Consider the following 21,848-nt stretch of genomic DNA (forward strand, 5'->3'; position numbering starts at 1 on the left):
AATATAAATTAATAGAATACAATATTACAGAATACAATAGAAAATAAAATTAAATCATAGAATACAATAAAACAGAATAAAAAAGAGAATAGAATAAAACAGAAGAGAACAAAGAATAGAATATAAAATAATAGAATATACCAGAATAGAATAAAACTGAATATAATAAAAAAAGAAAATAATAAAATAGAACAAATTAGAAAATTAAATAAAAGAATAGAATAAAAAAGAATGGAATATAAAATAATAGATTAAAATAGAATAGAAAATAATAGAATGCAATATAAAATAATAGAATAAAATATAATGAAACAGAATAGAACAGAATAGAAAAAAAGAGAATATGCAATTACAGCCAGTAAGACAATGAGGAGAGAGGGATTGGGGCCAAGCCACAGCTTGAATGAATGTGAATGAACACATAGAGCAGTGGCTAGGGAGCAAGCCTGCTTGGGTGCCCCCATAGCAATCGGCTTGACCACTGAAGGTATGCTGTGGTCTCTGCCACCAAGCCGTCAGTAGCAGATCATTTAGGTTGCAAGGTGGGGCCTGTATTTTCAGCATGTCCCAGAGATGCTCAGTTAGACTAGATTCACACTTTTGCGGATTTCGGTGCGTTTCCCAGTATGCAGAAACGCACTACAGTTCATGACTTCCTATAGATATAGTTCATATCTGTGCATTTTGAGCCGGTGCAGATTTATGAAGGGGTCAGGGACTTTTTTTCCCGCAGCATATTACGTTTTGTGTGTAATAGACTTCATGGAACTACAACAAAAACGCTTAGTATTGCGTTTATGCATTTTGCAGTTTGTGCTTTGTGTGACTTTAAGCTGGTTGTTAAGGAGTGGGCAGCTGCTGGTGCCCTTAACATCCAGTAAACAACATAGTTACATAGTTAGTCTGGCTTAAAAAAGACAAAAATCCATCCAGTTCAACCATTTAAAAAAATAAAGTTATAATCCTATACCCACAGTTGCTTCAGAGGATCCATGATCCAATTTGCTCCTGCAGGGGAAAATATTCCTTCCTGACCCCCCCGAGAGGCAATCGGATATTCCCTGGATCAGCTTTACGGGCGGCCGCTGTCCTTAACAACTGATGAGTCATCAACTGTCAGCCGGGTTCCTGGCTGACAGCTGAACATAAACAAATCAATTACCGTAAATTAAAAAATCTGGGAAAAAAACAAAAAACTATCTATACTAGACCCCTTGGGTTTGGTATAAATTTTAAAGGAAACCCCACTTCAAAAAAACAAAAAACAAATGGAGTGGGATCCCGCCAAAATCCAAGCATGCAGCCTGGCAGGTCAGGAAAGAGCGAGTGCCCCCACTTCCTGAACCATACCAGGCCACATGCCCTCAAGGTGGGGGGTGCGTTGGGGCAGGGGTGCCCCCCCCAAAACACCTTGTCCCCATGTTGATGAAGACAGGGGCCTCTTCCCCACAACCCTGACCTGTGGATCCCGGCCCCCTCCCCATGTGAATGAGTATGGGGTACATAGTACCCATACATACATAGCACTCACTTTGACACAAAAGTGTCAAAAGAGAGTAAAAACACAACAATTTTGGACAAGTCATTTATGAAAAAAAACAAACAAAAAAAATTGTCCCTCGAAGTAGATACAGCTTGAATCACAATGAACACCATCGTCAAGCCGAAGAAAAAAAAAAAAGGAGCTCCACACCCAGCGAAGGCGTCTGCCATCTGACAGCTCTTAAAAAAGCTAAGGGTCTAAGCCACCTGGTGACATCAGCGGCCCAGCATGCTCACTCGATGATGTCACAAGGGGATGGGGTCACCCAGTGACGTCATCGGGTGGCCCTTCCCGTAGCTTATTTAACAGCTGTCAGACGGCAGGAGCCTTTGTCGGGTGCAGAGCTCTTTTTTTCTTTGTGTCAGCGGCAACTGCGTTCATCGTGACTGAAGTTGGATCTACTTTGGGGGACAATGGGTGGCCTGGTAGGGATTGGGGGACCCCTCGCTGTCTTTTTCCTGATTTTTTTAAAATTGGTTTGTTTATATTCAACGGTCAGCTGCCGCTGACAGCTAATGACTCATTGGTTGTTAAGGACGCGGAGGCCGCCCACTCTTTAACAACCATGTTGTTTACTGGTCGTTAAGGATGCAGGCGGCTGCCCACCCCTTGACAACCATGTTGTTTACTGGTTGTTAAGGACACTGGCGGCCGCCCACTCCTTAACACATGGCTAAAGCCATACAAAGCACAAATCACAAAATGCATAAAAAAATGCAAAAAAAAAGCATAAAGACGGGTGTGAAAAAAACGCAAAATGCACCCGGAAAATGCATAATCTGCAATCTGCATAGCCTTAGACTGAGATCTGGAGGCCAAGTCAACACTTCAAACTTGTTGTGTTCCTCAAACCATTCTTGAACCATTTTTGCAGTGTGACAGGGGACATTATACTGCTTAAAGAGTTGTTGTGTTCATCAAATCATTCTTGAATTCATCAGACCAGGTGACCTTCTTCCATTGCTATGTGGTCCAGTTCTGATGATCACGTGCCCATTGTAGGCACTATTGGCTGTGGACATGGGTCAGCATCGGCTCCCTGAAGAGTATGTGGCTACGCAGACCCATATGCAACAAACTTTGATGCTCTGTGTGTTCTGACACCTTTCTATCAGAACCAGCATTACCCTTTTTTCAGCAATTTGAGCTACAGGAGATCCTCTGTTGGATCAGATTGCATGGGCCAGCCTTTAATCCCCATGTGCATCAATGAGCCTTGGCCACCCATGACCCTGTCACTGTTTTTTCTTCTTTGGACCACTTTTGGTAGGTCCTGACCACTGCAGATGGGGACCCAGAGGCGTACCTAGGATATTTTGTGCCCGGGGACGAACTATAAAATTGGCGCCCCAACCCCCCTCCCTGTTTAATCACATCAGTGACACCAATGATAGGGCACTATTCCTCCCACTGACACCAATGACACTTACCTTGCTGACCCCTGCTGCAGCCTAGGCTCCTTCCCTCTCCCATCCACAGCCAGCATGCCTGGTTGCAGCAGCACCATCTGCACGGCACACTTACCGGTCAGCTGTCTTCTTCAGTTGCTCCGGCCGCTCCCTCACTCAATCTTCGCACTGCCGCTCGGCTCCTCCTCTCCAAGCTCCACCTCCTTGCAGGTGATTGGCCGCCTGTGTGCCTTTCCTGAGCTACAGTTCTGGCGCCCAATCACTGGTGAGGAGGCGGAGCTAGCAGAGAGAGGTACAAGCTGCCATAGGCTGTCCAGTGATCCCGAGGGTGTGGCCAGATGACAGGGGCAGCATGTCATCCCGCCCACACATCGCGTCCAGGGAAAAGAAGACACCGGACCTGCGGACCTCTCTACCCTTCCTGGACTGGATCGTCGTGGGACTGGGACACGGAGCCAGGTAAGACACAGAAGCTCACTGCCCGCCCCTGTACTAAGTGTCCCTTCCGCTGGAAGGGGGGGTGGCGGTACCGCGCCGCTCCCTTAAAAAGTGCCGCCCTAGGCAAACGCCTTGTTTGCCTCGCGGCAAATACGCCCCTGGTTGTAAACCTCATTTTGGTGCCCCTGTACTTTGGTGCCCGGGTACATATGTACCCCCCTGCCCCCCCCCCCCCAGCTACGCCTCTGCGGGGACCATCCCACAAGAGCTGCAGTTTTGGAGTTGCTCTGACCCAGTCATCTAGTCATCAGAATTTGGTTCTTGTCAATGTTGCTCAAATCATTATATATACAGTATATTCAGCAATGAGGATACTTGCAACAATAAGACACCCAGACACAAACATTTTTGGATGAGAAATGAAGCCAATCAGTGGGCAGGCTATATCCAATAAGTCCTCTGAAATGCACAATTTTCATATGTGACGGTTATGTTGCTTTAAGGAGAGAATCCATTCTGTTTATTGGGTGGTTTGGTTCTGTAGTTACAGTTGTGATCCCCAAATAAAAGCGATTTATTATTACACAACACGTGGGGTAAACTACCTCGCTCCATCCGCAAAGACATTCCATGGATACATCTCATTTTAACAACAGAAAAGTTGCTCGGGGTCAATACCAGGCGTATATGTTTTCTCACGGCTCAGTGTGGTGCATTTGGCTCAGCTAGCAGTCACTCTCATTTTCGGAAGATGGAACCCAAACTAAGTTTCTGCTCAGTTGTTTATGATGGAATTCCAAATTTAGTTGAAGGAATAAGGGGAATAAATTGCTCTATATTTGTCTGTGGGGTTTAAAAGAAAAAAAGAATGCTAACAATAAAGAACTTTGTGTGGCAATTAAATTGCTTTTATTTTTCAGAACTGCCTGCTGATATGTATCAATCCAAATAAACCCATATGAAGGTTAATGAGGAAACGTGGGATGTTGTGTGCTACAGAAAACATGAACTCTTATCGGTGCTGTCTTGTGGATGGTATGTATGAAAAGCACTAGATATACGGCAATAAATAAACCTTTTCCTTCCTCAGAGCTGCCATTGCTGAACTGCTTCTTAAAAACTAGTTGCCTGGGTGTTATACTGACCCACTGGTTTCAGTACTTTGTCTCCTTTATCTCCAATGACAGCTTTATGCTGGCTATAGACGGGTCGAAAATCGGACGATTTTTCGGACAGAGAAAAAAAAAAATCAGCTGATTTTCGCACCCATAGTGGGTTAATTGGTCGGCCATTTTTCGGGCTTCATGCACATTTTTTTTATCGGGCATGTTGGAAAATTTGTGGCCGATTCTGACGATCGGCCAATTTTCCCGGCAATGATGGGCAAATCGGCCGATCGTTTTACTGATAAAAAATCTGTGCATGAGCCGTGACCTGAAAAAGAAAAGAAAAAAAGAAGAAGAATTCCAGTCCACTATTATATTTTATATGAAAAAGTCTTGCGGTTGCAACAATGTATCCATTTGTATCTGAATAAAAACATCTGTATCCAAAATGGATACATTGTTGCAGCCGCAAGACTTTTTCATGTAAAATATAATAGCGGAGCTCTCTGCAAGGGACAGAAGTAATTATGGGGTTAAATGCCGGCTGTAGACGGGACGAAAATCGGCCAATTTTTTGACCGTTGGTGGTAACGTCAGCCGATCGAATGACCGATTTTTCGTTTTGTTTTTTTTTTTTAAAAACGGACAGTTTTTGACCCGTCTATGGTCTGCTTTACTTTAAGCCTGATTCAGATCCCTGTGTTGGACCTTGTTGTGGTGTCACTCATTTTATGTCCATTGTCTCTATTTATTTTTGCACATTTTTTTATCGGGCATGTTGGAAAATTTGTGGCCGATTTTGACGATCGGCCAATTTTCCCGGCAATGATGGGCAAATCGGCCGATCGTTTTACTAATAAAAAATCTGTGCATGAGCCGTGACCTGAAAGAAAAAAGAAAAAAAAGAAGAATTCCAGTCTGCTATTATATTTTATATGAAAAAGTCTTGCGGTTGCAACAATGTATCCATTTGTATCTGCATAAAAACATTTGTATCCAAAATGGATACAAATGGATACACTGTTGCAACCGCAAGACTTTTTCATGTAAAATATAATAGCGGAGCTCTCTGCAAGGGACAGAAGTAATTATGGGGTTAAATGCTGGCTGTAGATGGGACGAAAATCGGCCAATTTGACGACTTATTGGTTGATCAAGTTGTGAAGAGGCTAACTGGTGCTCCTATCATCCTATTATTCAATGAATACCTTTCTATTGATTGCTGAGGACTTATCATTTGATTAGATGTTGGGGAGGAAAACTGTGTTTCTGTCAACTCAGTATTTGATGGGAACCTTTCTTGTTCTTAAAATGTATTTAGAAATTTCAAGGAAAGGAACAATGAAATAAACCAGATATGTATCCCATAACAACAAAGTAAAGGGTTGGTGGATGTTAGGACAGGGTGAGGGATCCACTTGGAACCATTGTCATAGATGCTGTCAGGAATGGATTCACCACTGGTGGTGGGACTCACCTGCCGTGTGGGCTGCAGTACCAGGGCTGGCCAGCGGGTGCTCAGCAGCCAGAAGCTCACTCCTGCAATCAAGCCATCACCTGAGGCTGATTGCAGGAGGTGTATTTAAGGAATGGCCAGGCCTGCAGTCAGTGCCTTGGTGTATTGTTCCCATGAGCCCCTGTAACTGCACCTGTCTGCTTCCTGCCTGATCCTGACTTTGCTTTGATCCTGCCTCTGCACGAACTCTGCCTGTACCGACCTCGGCTATTCCTGACCACTCTTCCGCCTGCTCCTTGTACCTTGTCTGCCCGTTACCTACCGACCCGGCCCACCTGACTACATTTGGTGTTGTACATATTGTTATCTGTTGGAGGTTTGGTTTGTTTGCACTGTGTTTATGTTTAGCCTTGGACTGCGTTTTTGTATTGTTTAGCCTTTAATAAATTGTATTGTTTTATACTATACCTGAAGTCTGCGTTTCCCTGTGTCGGTCCACACATCTCTGGTCATACCCGGATCCTTGACAGATGCAGTGTTAAGATGAAAGAAGCCACCACCCGCTGGGGGATATGATGACATGGGTGAGGGGGAAAGGCGAGAGACACCCAAAAAAGATATAAGCACCAAGTTTAGAGGTAGAGGAAAACCAGGGGAGGAAAAGGGGTGGGAGGGGGATTCCTGGGAAGTATCATGCTGCTGGTCTCTATGGAATCTGAACATAGGAATGGCAAGGAGAAGCCATTTAAGTACGTTTTAGGGATTCATCGAGGTGATGGGAACAGTTCTAATGATCACTCAGGTCTTATTGCATAATGAGATGTTGAACAGACTAACTGGTGCCTCTTGTCATATTTAATGGACACCTTTCTAGCGGCTGCTGAGGTCCTATCACTGGATAATCAGACGATGAAGAGGCTAACCTGTGCCTCATGTCATCCCACTATTTGATGGGCACCTTTATAACGGCTGCTGAGGTTTTCTCATTTGATAATCCGAAGGTGAAGGACCTAGCTGGTGCTCCAGTCATCCTACTATCCAATGGGCACCTTTGTATTGGCGACTGAAGTCTTCTTATTGAATAATCTGCTGTTGAGGAGGCTAACAGGTACTCCTGCCATCCTTTTAATCAGTGGCCACTAAGGTCTTCTTCTGGCACATAACAGATTCCCTTCAACATGAGTTCATTAGTACAAGATGTTATTTAGAATGGAGCTGATTGATGAAAAAGGATTCACACGTGGTGGCTGTTTCCCATAGCAAATACATTTATTGTTTGCAGTAAGTAATGTGACTATTCAACAGTAAAGCTTGAAGGAAAGTCCAGATTATCAATGCTGCTGCATACATGTATTGTCCTGAGAAATGGCATTTTTGGTGGAAAGCTCAAAAAGATAATGGCTGTAAGTCAACTGATCTGGTGATAAACTAGAAGCTCCATCATGCACTGCCCACCAACGTTGAGGAGACATGCTGGGAGCAGGCACCTAACCCTACATTATGTTATCATGTATTACTTGAGACCGATTGGGCAGGAGACACCAGTCCCGCCCAGTCCACAGTACCCATTGGGTACCTTGCTCAGATACTGCTGGTGATAATCCTCAGCATAATAGAAGGAGGTCGCCTCTTGGATTTCAGTGGTAATATTTCCATATCCTTTCGCAGTCAACTCCTGTAAGAAAAAATACATGGAAATTAAGAAGGCCAGTCTGACTAATTAGCAGGATATTATTATTATTTTACAGGATTTATATAGCGCCAACAGTTTGCTCAGAGCTTTACTATATAACGGGAGACAATACAGCAACAATACAGTTCAATACAAGAGAGATAGGAGGGCCCTGCTCCTGGGAGCTTACAATCTAAGAGGGAGTGGCTGGTGGTACAAAAGGTAATAACTGTGAGGGATGGACTGGTAGGAGGAATAGAAGATTCCATTATTAGAGGGCAGGATAGGCTTCCCTGAAGAGATACGTTGTCAGAGATTGCCTAAAAGTGGGCAGAGTAGGCGATAGTCTGATAAATTGGGGTAGAAAGTTCCAGAGGATGGGGGAAGCTCTGGAGAAGTCCTGGAGACGAGCATAGGAGGAGGAGACAAGGGAGTTAGAGAGCAGGAGGTCGTGCGAGGAGCGGGGAGGATGGTTTGGGTGATATTTGGAGACAAAGATTGGTGATGTAATTTGGGGCAGAGTTATAAATGGCTTTATATGTTGTTAATGTTTTGAATTTTACTCGTTGGGCAATGGGAAGCCAGTGGAGGGATTGGCAGATATTATATTAAAAGGTGGAAATTCTGAAATTACAAATTAGAATCAAACCTTTTACCCTATTACTTTGTTATGGGAGTGCAGCTATAACACAGTTCAGGACATGGCACCATATAAAGCTATTGTGCCTGTAACCGCCCCCTCCAGTGCTTCCTGCTGATTGGCACAGCAAATTGAGAGTATGCAATGTATCATGGGAGATGTTCTTTACCCAGTTCAGACCTACATAGCAGAGAATGGACCAGTAAAGAGTGTTTCATGCACATGTACAACGTTTTATAGTGCATTGCTTGGCAAAACTTTAAGCTTTAGTTTTGGATAGAGTGGGGGAGGGTTAGACCAGCCTTCATCAACCTGTTTACCTAGAATATCTGGCACCCGGGGCCAATCATTTTGTAACACTCCCCCCCACTTCCCGCACAGAAAAACCCCCCAAAAAAACTAAAAAGGCATAAAGTGGCACCCCCCCCAAGAACCAATCTTCCCCACAGTATAAATCTCAACCAACAGTCCCAGTCTGCCCCCCAGTAAAAATCTACCCCCACAGCCCTGAATCCCCAATCCTAGGCCACCACCTCAGTACATATCTCCCTCCCAGCCTAACACTTCAGTGCAGACCACCCCTATTCCAGACACCTTCAGTACAGATCCCCCACCCAGCTTAACCCTTCAGTACAGATTCCCCCCCCCCCCAGTTCAGATATACAGACACCCCCAGTCAATATACCCCCCATTACAGACTCTCATCAGTACAGACCGCCAGTACAGACTCCCCCCCCAGTATAGAAACCCACAGTATAGAGCCCCCAGTACAGACCCCCTCAGTACAGACACCTTCCAGTACAGACCGCCTCAGTATAGACACCCCCCAGTTCAAACATCCCTCAGACAGAGACTCCTCAGTACAGTCACCCCCAGTACAAACACCCCCCAGTTCAAACATCCCTCAGAGACCCCTCAGTACAGTCACCCCCAGTACAAACACCCCCCAGTTCAAACATCCCTCAGAGACCCCTCAGTACAGTCACCCCCAGCACAAACATCCCACAATATAGACATCTCAAGTACAGACAGCCCCAGTACAGATCCCCCTCCCAGTACAGTTACCCCCCAGCACAGTAACCCTCAGCACAGACAGCCATCAGTATAGTCACCTGCAGTACAGACATTCCCTCTCCCCCCTTCCTGAGTTCAGACACCCCTTAGGCAGACCACACATTAAACATTTTTTTATACCAGCGGGTTGATCGTAAAAGAATGCGCTGATTGAATGTGTGGATGGGGGAATCCCTCCCGCAGCACTATTATGTTCTGCCGGCTGGGAGCCTTCCCCGCCATTATAATACAATGATCGGTGTTGCCAGCTATAGCCAGTGGCACAATTGTTTTGGGAAAAACTCGACAGGCTGGTTATACACAGTTGATCGATAGCTAGTTAGGTTGACTTGTGTACAACCAGCTATCCCATACATGGATCTACGTTCGGCCGTTCCCTGCTGAACCAGCTGAATTTCAATCCATGCATGGCCAGCTTTAATACATACCCTCCCAGGACAAATCCCCCTCAGTACGGACCCCACAAATACTGTACAGACCCCCTCCCTTGTAGTGCAGATCTCCTAACCAAATGCAGGTAGTTCAGAAAAAAGGAAGCCCCCCCCCCCTTGGTTGTGTCTTTTGGTTGGTTAGGCTTTTTGCATTAGTGAGACACCACTCTGGATGAAGGAGCACAGGGGGAATCTTTGGACAGCAGCATTGTCAGTCTGAGGGGAGGGTTAGATGGACTAGCAGATTTATTATTTATTTATTTCAGGTACTTATACAGCGCTGTCAATTTATGCAGCGCTTTACATATATATTGTACATTCACATCAGTCCCTAACCTTCAAGGGGAGTACAATTTAAGGTCCCTAACTCACATCCATACATACACATACTAGGGCCAATTCACTTACCAGCATGTTTTTGGAGTGTGGGAGGAAACTGGAGTACCCAGAGGAAACCCACACAGGCACAGGGAGAACATGCAAACTCCAGGTGGTGCTGTGGTTGGGATTCGAACCAACGACCCTAGTACTGCCAGGTGGAAGTGCTAACCACTTAGCCACTGTGCTGCCCATTTAGATACACTAACAAATCAAAGCTGAACTCTGATAATACTTTATAAGCAGTTACAGTAAACAGTTTTTTCTTCTTTAGGAAGGCTTTTACATAACCCTCGTGTATTTTATTGTATTGTAATTGTAACCAGGGGCGGACTGACCATTCGAGCACTCGGGCACTGCTCGAGGGCCCAGGGTCAGTAAGGGGTCCCATGAGATGCCCCTGATATCTTTCATTGGCTTTTTTGGGTGTGGGCGAGGACACAGGGGCCCCCATGAACCCCTATTGCCCTTGGGCCCCAGGAGTTGTCAGTCCGCCCCTGATTGTAACTCTACAGTCTCCCTTTTATTGCAAAGTGCTGTGCAAATGGTTACCACTGTATAGATTCTGTATAAAAATAAACAAAGCTAATCATTGAAAGCACTCCTGTCACTGGTAAATGGTTTGTCTCAACCCTCGAACTACTACATCGGCAGAGGAGCTTATTCTTTTGAAAAATAACAGATTTACCAGCTGGATCAACTGTAGGATTATAACTTTTATTTTTATTATTTTAATGATTGAACTGGACGGACTTTTGTCTTCTTTCAGCCACACTAACTATGTAACTATGGATCACCAGGTGAAAATAAAGGAAAGAAAGCCTAAAAAAGAAAACAAATGCAGCTATGAGATGTAAGAGTCGGTAAGCTGCAATATTATAAAATGTTTGCTTTTGGGTTGAATCCCGCTTTAAGTAATGACAAGGTTGTTGGTGAATAAACAGGCCTATAGCAGAAATATATACAGTAAATTGCTCTTGACGGGGGTGTCCCAGAGGAAGGGGGGAGCTGGTTAAAGTAGATAGAAACGCTAACTGAATGACATCTTTTTTCAGCCTCAGCGTTCAGCATTAACCTACTGACAGAGCCAAGCAGCGGTGAATAGATTTTACAGGCAGACAAGTATAACGGCCCTTTTTTTATTGCTGTCCGGAGTGTTCCTTTAAGTCAGCTGAGCAGACGATGAATTTGCTGCGGGGCACACAATTTTCTCTTTAATGCGGAGCTCTGCTTTGTTGGACGATCTGTGCAGCACTTGGATCTCGGGCCCCTGTGGGCTGTTCGGGGCCATGCCTGTAAAGTCTGACAGATTTTTAGACAGATGGCTGTGTACACATTTCTGCCCAGCACACCATTCAGCTACAACTGCCATACTGTGTACAGCCTCAGATGACCCATTTTGCATACTCAGACATGATAATGTATAGACAGTTAATAGCGACAAGCGCGGTTAACAGCTTCCGTGCCTGGAAAAAAAAAAGGCTGAGTTTATGGAAGGGTGGCATCCGCGTGCTGAAAAGGATTTTAAAATGCAAATCGCAGCATGCCGATCGCAAGCTGAACTGATTAACAATGAGGTGCAGCCTGGATCAGTGACCTTAATACCTGAACATCCAGGAACACCATTCTGGAAATTCTTGTTAAAAAGAAATACTCTGTCCAAGGCTTGTATGACTCGGGACCCGGAGTTCCCTCTGAAATCAGCGCTAACGGCTTAATCCACCACAAAAAAAAAAAGTAGCAAATGCAGCAACATAGTCGTATGATCAGGGGCGTATCTACCACAAGGCATTCACCTAAGGTGGCATCTTTCAGGGGGGCAGCGCTGCCCCCCGAAAGAAGGGATGGTAGAAGGGACACACGCAGCATGGGGAACAGGTGGGATCTGAGAGGGGCTGCTTGATGGTGTATGCAGAGCCCGACTCTTGTACCCGGGGATGTCCAGATCTGTGAAGGTGAGGGTTGCCAGTGTATGGGGGGGGGGGGGGGGTGGTAGCAGTGGAAGACTCTCTCAGGTGGGGGTTGGGGCGCTGAGGTGTTGTTGGTCATTTTCCGGGGGGCAGCAGCATCTTTCAGGGGGGCAGCGCTGCCCCCTGAAAGAAGGGATGGTAGAAAGGACACACGCAGCATGGGGACCAGGTGGGATCTGAGATAGGCTGTGGGCTGCTTGATGGTGTATGTAGAGCCTGACTCTTGTACCCGGGGATGTCCAGATCTGTGAAGGTGAGGGCTGTCAGTGTATGGGGGGTGGTGGCAGTGGAAGGCTCTCTCAGGTGGGGGCACTGAGGTGTTGTTGGTCTGTGTCAGGGTCTCTCTGGGGGGGGGGGGAGCCAATTTTTGTGTTGCCTAGGGCAGCACAAAACCTAAATACACCACTACGTATGATCAATGCGCATTTGCTGCTCTTTGCACTGAAGCCTGCAGAGCATTGCACCTAGAGCTATGCATGACGGAAAAAACTGTTTTGTTTGGGTTTCGTTCGTTAGGTTAATCATTGTGTTTCATCATATTCGTTACGTTAGAATGATTCATTTTGTACATTCGGATTCGTTCTTTTCCAATTGATTTCAAATTTGAAATTTAAATGCTAAACTGAACTTTTGAATTTCGGAAGGTGGCTATATTGTACTCTATTATTTTCTATTCTACTCATTTATCCTCTTGGCGCCGGCTGCACGCAAATGTGCGGCCTCCCGGTGTCTGGGCCTTGACGCCGAGCGGCCGCACATTTGCGTGCAATTAAGAAAAACATATGTGCTGAGAGCGCGTGCCCTGCACACTTGTACGGTACTCACGGAAAGGTCCTGATCTCCTTTTATGATCGAGACCTTTCTTGATCATGTGACCGCCGTGATTCGCCGACCCTAAAATCCTGGCTTCTGAAACCCTTAAAGGGCGGGAGGCGCCGGCGCCAAGGGGTTAATGTCTGTCCTTTTCTATTCTATTCTTTTATTCTATTTCTGTTCTATTTCTTTTCTATACTATTCTTTTTCATTCTATTCTGTTTTATTCCATTCTTCTATTCTATTACTTTCAAATCGATTCAAAATTCAAATTCGAAAATCAATTTGAAAGTCAATTACATCATTGACCTAATATGGCCACAGGTCATACTGGGTATGGCCATGGACTAATGCAGGCCATAGACAGGGAGAAAACCGTCTGGATTTTTTTTAGAAAAATGAAAAATCGTTCGTTCAATCAGCCGACGTTACCACCATTGGTAAAAAAAAAAGTCGGCTGATTTTCGTCCCGTCTACGGCCGGCAATTAATATAATAGCGGTGTCCCTGCAGAGAGCTCCACTATATTTGACATTTAAAAGAAGAAGAAATAGATACAATGTTGCAACTTTTTCTTTATTCATATTCTATTTGTATCCATTTCGGATACAGATGTTTCTATTCGGATACAAATAGATACAATGTTTCAACCCTTATACTTTTAAATGTCAAATATCATAGCGGAGCTCTCTGCAGGGACACCGCTAATAGATTTGACATTTCTAAGTATTGCGGTTGCAAACATTGTATCTATTTGTATGGATACAAATAGATACAGATGTTCTTTTTCTTTGGTCACGGCTCATGCACATTTTTTTCATTGGGAAAAAGATCGTCCGATTTGCCCATCATTGCCGTGAAAATCGGAAGTTTTTTTTCCCAACATGAACGATTAAAATAATGTGTCAAAATCAAGAAAACCTGCCGACCAATTCAGCCACTAATGATCCGAAAATCGGCCGATTATTTTTTTGGACAAATGTTCGGCCGGTTTTCTCCCAGTCTATGGCCTGCATAAGGCCCCATGTACACGAGACACTTCTGAACGATGGAAACTGACTGCTGGAAAACGCAGGTTAAAAAAAAGTCTCTTTAGCCGCGTTTGCATACCGCGTTTATGAGTGTTTGCGTTTAGAAGCCTTTTTTAAAGATAACCTCAGGAGACCTTCCAAAATGCCCAGAATGCACTGAAAAACAGTAAAAAGTTAACCATTTCAGACATTTTGAGATAAAGAGAGAGCAGAAGCAGAGAGAGCAGTATTTGTTGAGATTAACTGTCTTTTTTTTTCTGGTGTTTGGATGTGTTCCAGCTCATTTCTGTGCAGAAATTATTGCAGCATTGTCTAACGTATTTTCTTCCATGCGAAACCTCAAAGTTTGGTGTACCGGGTCCATTTGAGTACCGGGAAAACGCTTTGCATGCATTTTTCACAATGAAAAAAGCTCTGGACAGCATCTGGAAATGGAAGAGTTGAAAAAAAATTTCCAAACGCAAACGCTTATAAACGCGGTAAGACGCGTTTACAAGTGTTTGGCGTTTTGAAACACTGATAAAATCTACTTCTGAACGTAAGTTTGGTGCGTTCAAAAAAACGACTGTAAACTCAACTGCCTGTAAACGATGATGTGTACATGGACACATAGGAAAACATTACGGAGAGTTCAGGGGCTGCTGGAAAAAACGCAGAAAAATGAAGAAAAAAACCCTAAAGTTTATCAGCTGCAGTGTACATGGAGCCTAAATATTGCCATGTTACCGTATTAGGTCAATATTGTCATAAGCATCCTCGCCTCTTTGTGACATGTGACTGCAGGGTGGGGAATGTCCCAGCTTTGGCTGATTGGGTATTTTTGTTGGGAGTAACAGTTTGCTGGGTTCAGGCCAAACCTAAGTTCAAACCAAACATGTGCTCATCTCTAGTCCCAGAGTGACCCTAGTCTAATGGTGACAGAAGGACTAAGGCTGGCCATACACTATACAATTTTCTTGAGAATTTTGCTTTAGATTTACCAAAAACCATATAATAGGAGGTCAAACCTAACAACACTTTCAATTGTATCCAATCAGGCGGGCTCTTGCACTACATAGTTGAAGGTAAATCTAAATGAAATTGGGCAGAAATTGTATAGTGTATGGCCAGCCTAACTATGGAGGATCTGTAAGGGTTGCATTCTTCCTATTGACCACCACTGTAAGGAGCATTCTTCCCACTGATCACCAATGTAAGGAGCATTCTTCCCACTGATCACCAATGTAAGGGACATTCTTCCCACTGATCACCAATGTAAGGGACATTCTTCCCACTGATCACCAAAGTAAGGGACATTCTTCCCACTGATCACCAATGTAAGGAGCATTCTTCCCACTGATCACCAATGTAAGGAGCATTCTTCCCACAGACCATAAGTGTAAGGAGCATTCTTCCCACTGACCATCAATATATGAGGCATTTTTCCCCACTCACCATCAGTGTAAGGAGCATTCTTCCCACTGACAACCAATGTAAGGGACATTCTCCCCACTGATCTCCAATGTAAGGAGCATTCTTCCCACTGACCACCAATGTAAGAAGCATTCTTCCCACTGATCTCCAATGTAAGGAGCATTCTTCCCACTGACCACCAATGTAAGGAGCATTCTTCCTACTGCTCACCAATGTAAGGAGCATTCTTCCCACTGATCACCAATGTAAGGGACATTCTTCCCATTGACCACCAATGTAAGGGACATTCTTCCCACTGATCACCAATGTAAGGAGCATTCTTCCCACTGACCACCAATGTAAGGAACATTCTTCCCACTGATCACCAATGTAAGGAGCATTCTTCCCACAGACCATAAGTGTAAGGAGCATTCTTCCCACTGACCATCAATATATGAGGCATTTTTCCCCACTCACCATCAGTGTAAGGAGCATTCTTCCCACTGACCACCAATGTAAGGGACATTCTCCCCACTGATCTCCAATGTAAGGAGCATTCTTCCCACTGACCACCAATGTAAGGAGCATTCTTCCCACTGATCTCCAATGTAAGGAGCATTCTTCCCACTGACCACCAATGTAAGGAGCATTCTTCCCACTGACCACCAATGTAAGGAGCATTCTTCCTACTGCTCACCAATGTAAGGAGCATTCTTCCCACTGATCACCAATGTAAGGGACATTCTTCCCATTGACCACCAATGTAAGGGACATTCTTCCCACTGATCTCCAATGTAAGGAGCATTGTTCCCATTGACCACCAATGTAAGGAACATTCTTGCCACTGATCACCAATGTAAGGGACATTCTTCCCACTGATCACCAATGTAAGGAACATTCTTCCCACTGATCACCAATGTAAGGAGCATTCTTCCCACTGGTCACCAAAGTAAGGAGCATTCTTCCCACTGATCATCAATGTAAGGAACATTCTTCCCACTGATCACCAATGTAAGGAGCATTCTTCCCACTGGTCACCAAAGTAAGGAGCATTCTTCCCACTGATCATCAATGTAAGGAACATTCTTCCCACTGATCACCAATGTAAGGAACATTCTTCCCACTGATCACCAATGTAAGGAGCATTCTTCCCACTGATCATCAATGTAAGGAACATTCTTCCCACTGATCACCAATGTAAGGGACATTCTTCCCACTGATCACCAATGTAAGGGACATTCTTCCCACTGATCACCAATGTAAGGTACATTCTACTCACTGATCACCAATGTAAGGTACATTCTACTCACTGATCACCAATGTAAGGGGCATTCTTCCCACAGACCATAAGTGTAAGGAGCATTCTTCCAACTGATCATCAATATATGAGGCATTCTTCCCACTGACCACCAATGTAAGGAAAATTCTACTCACTGACCACCAATGTAAGGGACATTCTTCCCATTGACCACCAATGTAAGGAGCATTCTTCCTATATACTACCAATGTAAAGTGTTACCAAACCCAGGACCCTGCATTCACTATATCTGATCTCCCACAATACACAGAACATGGAAATGCAATTATTTTAGCAAATATAAGCTGCTAAATACCTTTTCTCATCAGCATAGAGCAGTCTTGTGACTTCTATCAGTGTCCAGCCGAGTACATGTTAAAACGTGTAGGAGTTTTCTTTCTGCTTCAGGAGGATGCAGAACCCCTGACTGGACAGTGCTGGTTGGCCCTGTGCTGATCACATGTACTCTCCCAAGAAAAAAAAAACCTCTCTAGCAATACATACCAAACTGAGCATGTGCAGAGTGTCTCCACATCATATGTCTTATCAGGAGATAAGAGGGGGACACTGGAAGAAGGGGAGGATCAAAGAAGTCAGGATCAAACAGTGTTTTTACACAATGCAGGGGATTAACCCCTTAGGGTCCACAGTGAATTAAACAAGCATGCTTTACTGCATATACAGACTGATTTTACTATTGTGGGTTTAGTAACACTTTAAGAGGCTTTATTTGCCATTGACCCCCAATGGTTTTTGTAAGGGTTCCACAAGACCTGAAAATTATTTTAGGGGTTCCTTCTGAGGTAAAACAGTTGAGAAAGGAAGGAGCACTCAATTTGGTGGCCAAAGGCACTGCATGTCTTTGGGAATGTGCTTTGTTCAGTGGATTGGATTGAGACTGAAATGACGATTTCCACAACCATTTCTAAACCAATTTTAGTTTATTATTTTCTTTTATGTATATTATTATTTGCCAGCAGCATGAAAACTGCATAAGTGAGGGTTGCGTTGTCAGATGTACTCGGATAATAACCCCATGTATTCCACATTCAGGTGCACACACTGCTGTATAAAGTCTATAGATTGCCTTTCACCTTATTTTCCCTTTCATACCGGAGAATGTTTTCTTTACAACATACATTTCCCAGCATGCCATCTGACACGTTCCTGTGCCAGCTTCAGATCAGCAGTGACTTGGCACGGGTCCTCGAGCCAGATGCCATGTGTACTGAATTGGGTTGGCACGATAATTTGGTCATTTCTTGAAGTTAAAAGCAAAATAAAATAAGCAGGGAAAAAAAAAAAGTAGCTAAAGTCAGCCAAGATGCTGTATTTTTTAGGATGAAAAGAAACTGCTGGGTAAACAATATCCAATCAGATTCTCTCTTTCATGTCCAAACCTGCACTGAAAATAAATGACTTTCTAAAGCTGAATAATTGCTGAAAGTTTTGCTTTTAGACACTTTTGATAAATGAGGCCAGCAGCAATTTCGAACGCATATACACCCATAAATGATGCTTCGGTTGTTCACGTTCATTCTGAGTCTGATGATGGGTCTCTGGGTATTATAAAGGCTATAATAGGAAAGCAAGCTATATGACCAACCTACCTAAATGACCTTGTTGGTCATCCCATTCCAAAACCATGGTCATTAAAGCCACCAAAGCCATGGCGATGATTCCCACCTGTCCTATAACAGTCATAACAGCCTCCTCCTTTTTCCATTGTCAGCAGGAACACCAAGGAGCTTCACCCGCAGACTGAACTAGTTTCTTAGATTCCTAGTTACCTGCACGTTGTTAAGTCTTTACACCCTTTGGCCAAGAGTTTACGGACCACTGACCATCACACTTATATGAGCAATCTTGGACATCCCATTCCAAAACCAAAGCCATTAATATGGAGTTGGACCTTTTTGTTACTATAACATGCTCCACTCTACTAGGAAGATTCGGAAGAGTAACTTAATTTGTGCCCATTTGTAAGGTCAGGTACTGATGTTGGATGAGAAGATCTGGCTAATAGCTGGATTCCAATTCATCCCAAAGGTGTTCAGTAGGGTTGAGGTCAAAGCTTCAAGAAAGCCATACGAGTTCCTGATACACATCCATACACCCTTCTAGGAAAGAGATTCTTGGTTTGCATATACATTACATGGCCAAAAGTTTGTGGACTCTTAACCATCACATCTATGTGAGCTTATTGAACACCCCATTCCAAAACCATGGCAATTAATATGGAGTTGACCATCTTTGTTAAGCCTTTACACCCTTTGGCCAAGAGTTTACGGACCCCTGACCATCACACTCATATGAGCAATGATGGACATCCCATTCCAAAGCCAAAGCCATTAATATGGAGCTGGACCTTTTTGTTACTATAACATGCTCCACTCTACTAGGAAGATTTGGAAGAGTGACTTAATTTGTGCCCTTTTGAGAGGTCAGGTGCTGATGTTGGATGAGAAGATCTGGCTCATAGCTGGATCCCAATTCATCCCAATGGTGTTCAGTAGAGTTGAGGTCAAAGCTCCAAGAAAGCCATATGAGTTCCTAATACACATCCATACACCCTTCTAGAAAAGAGATTCTTGTATTGCATATACATTACGTGGCCAAAAGTTTGTGGCCCCTAACATCACATCTATATGAGCATGTTGGACACCCCATTCCAAAACCATGGCAATTAATATGGAGTTGCCCATCTTTGTCGTTATAACATCCTTCAGTCTTCTAAAAAGACTTTCCACAAGATTTTGGAGGGTGTTTGTGGGATTTTGTGCCCATTTGTGAGGCCCATTGGATGAGAAGATGTGGCTCACCATTGGTGTTCCAATTCATTCCATAGATGTTCACTAGGGTTGAATTCAGGGCTCTGTGCAAGACACTCAAGTTTTTTCACACCAAACTGGTCAAACTATGTCTTTATGGAGCTGGCTTTTTACACAGGGACAGAGTCATGCTGGAACAGAAAAGGATCTTCACTTAACTTTCACCACAAGGCTGGAAGAGCACAATTGTCTAAAATGTCTTTTTATGATGTAGTATTACCAGCATCCTTCATTGAAAACCCCCAGAACTCCATAATTTCACACATATAGGGTTTCTTTATAAAAAGACTCCCTGTGCATTCATACAAATGTAGTGCATAATCCTGCAAAACATTCTCTGATTTGACGAGGTGGAGAGTGCAGGGGTAGACTGACCATTTGAGCACTCAGGCACTGCCCGAGAGCCCGAGGTCAGTAGGGGGCCCCAAGAAATGCCACTGGTACCTTTTCATAGGCTTTTTTGTGTGTGCTTTGAGTGTAGGCAAGGACACAGGGGCCCCATGATCCCCTACTGCACTGGGCCCCATGAGTTGTCAGTCCGCCCCTGGGAGAGTGTTATGTCACTGCCCTGCCTCTCCACCTCAACTGATCAGAAGATGCTTTGCATTCATTGAGAAAATAAAAAGCAATCTCTGAATGGCGCTTATGCTGAACGGGCGACCTCCAGCGTTCACAATGTTACAAGGCAGCCACTCGGCACAGGACCCAAAAGCTAGTGGAGATCACTACAGTAGCAGTGTCTGAATTCTAGAGGGAGCCCATGGGTATGGAATATGTATAGTTACTTTGGTCCAAGCTGTACCAATGTAACTAGGTAAAAATATCTATACCTGGAATAGAAACAGGGGGTGCAGGAGTTATGCCATGCTGGCAAGGCCAATCAAGATGGACAAAGATCCTGAACCCGGAACCAGCTGGTGAGATGTTGGAGTTGCCAATGGAGCTTGTGGAGGTCACACGTAGGAGCAGAGGTGAATATAATTCTGATTTAAGGACAACGTGGTGTCAGTCAAAGGCGTAAGTGTTTTTGGGAATGGTGTCAGTGAGACTGTGGTTACCAGAAGTAACTAGACTCCAGATCACTGGTTTCAATGGAATAGTGAATCCCAGGAAAATATATCCTTCAAATCATTGGTGCCTTTGCATAGGGCCACCATGGAATAATAGCTCACAAATCACTGCTGTCAGTGGGATAGTGGCCATCAAGGAAGACTAGCTTCCAAATTATTGGTGTCAGTGTGACTGTGCCCCCATGGGAGAATAGCTCCTCAGTTTATCAGCATCAGTGGGATTTTGGCTCCCTGGGTAGAATCGCTCCTCAATTAACTGGTGTCAATGGGATCATGGCCCCCTGGATAGAATAGCTCCTCAATTAACTGGTGTCAATGGGATCATGGCCCCCTGGATAGAATAGCTCCTCAATTCATTGGCATCATAGGGATCATAGTCTCCAGGGGAGAAGGTCTCCTCAATTCATTGATGTCAGTGGGAATGTGGCACCTCCACCCGGAAAGAAAAGCCATCAAATCATTTGTTTCAGTGGAATAGTGAAGTCCTTTAAATCATTGGTGTAAGCTGGCTAGGGCCATCAGGGAAGAACAGCTCCTCAATTCATTAACATCAGTGAGATGGTGATCACCAGGGAGAAATAGTTTCCCAAATTATTGGTGTCAGTGGGATCATGGCCCCCAGGAAAGAATTGCCCCATAATCCTTTGTGTCAGAAGGATCATGTCCCCAGGAAAGATAAAAGCCATAATCATTGGTGTCAGAAGGATCATGATCCCCAGGGAAGAATAGCCCCATAAATATTGGTGTCAGTTGGAGAAAGCCATAAGGGAAGAATACCCCCCTAAATCATTGGTGTCAGTGGGATAGTAGCCCTCAGGGGAGAATAAGGGTTTCCATTCATTGCTGTTGGAGAAAGCCATCAGGGAAGAATACCCCCCTAAATCATTGGTGTCAGTTGGAGAAAGCCATCAAGGAAGAATACCCCCCTAAATCATTGGTGTCAGTGGGATAGTAGCCCTCAGGGGAGAATAAGGGTTTCCATTCATTGCTGTCAGTTGGCTAGCTCTTCTCAGCGGAGAATAGCTGCTTCAATAGTAATAAACTGCTAATATTTGCCCAGAGATGCACTTTTATTAAGAAATAAATGAAATTGAGCCTAATACCATCAATCCACAATTCTTCAACAACTTTATAGAAAACAAATGAACACAAGCATTGCACAGGCTAGGAGGAGCTCTTTGCCTCCTAGTGGGTGCAGCTGTATAGTCTATGGGAGCTGAAGGGACCCAGAAGAAGCTTTGCACCTGCCACTGGTTTTGCAGGGCTGCCTTATGGGTCCAACTGGGCCCTTCCCACAG

The 21,848-nt window shown here is 44.3% G+C and overlaps 1 protein-coding gene across 5 annotated transcripts in view; it reads right to left on the reverse strand.

Annotated features, from left to right (window-relative positions):
- Positions 1 to 7,196: 7,196 nt before the first annotated feature.
- MSRA (methionine sulfoxide reductase A) overlaps positions 7,197 to 21,848 on the reverse strand; it is a 515,786-nt gene continuing 501,134 nt past the window's right edge. For all 5 annotated transcript variants that reach the window (XM_089688761.1, XM_089688756.1, XM_089688760.1 and 2 more), the window contains one exon: positions 7,197 to 7,627. In XM_089688761.1, coding sequence (XP_089544887.1) covers positions 7,466 to 7,627 — 162 coding nt within the window. In that variant the 3' untranslated portion in view covers positions 7,197 to 7,465. The remainder of the gene's footprint in view (positions 7,628 to 21,848) is intronic.

This window comes from Staurois parvus, unplaced genomic scaffold (genome assembly GCF_062004578.1).
Source record: "Staurois parvus isolate SC_StPar_1 unplaced genomic scaffold, SC_StPar_1.0 ptg000453l, whole genome shotgun sequence".
NCBI classification, from domain to species: domain Eukaryota; kingdom Metazoa; phylum Chordata; class Amphibia; order Anura; family Ranidae; genus Staurois; species Staurois parvus.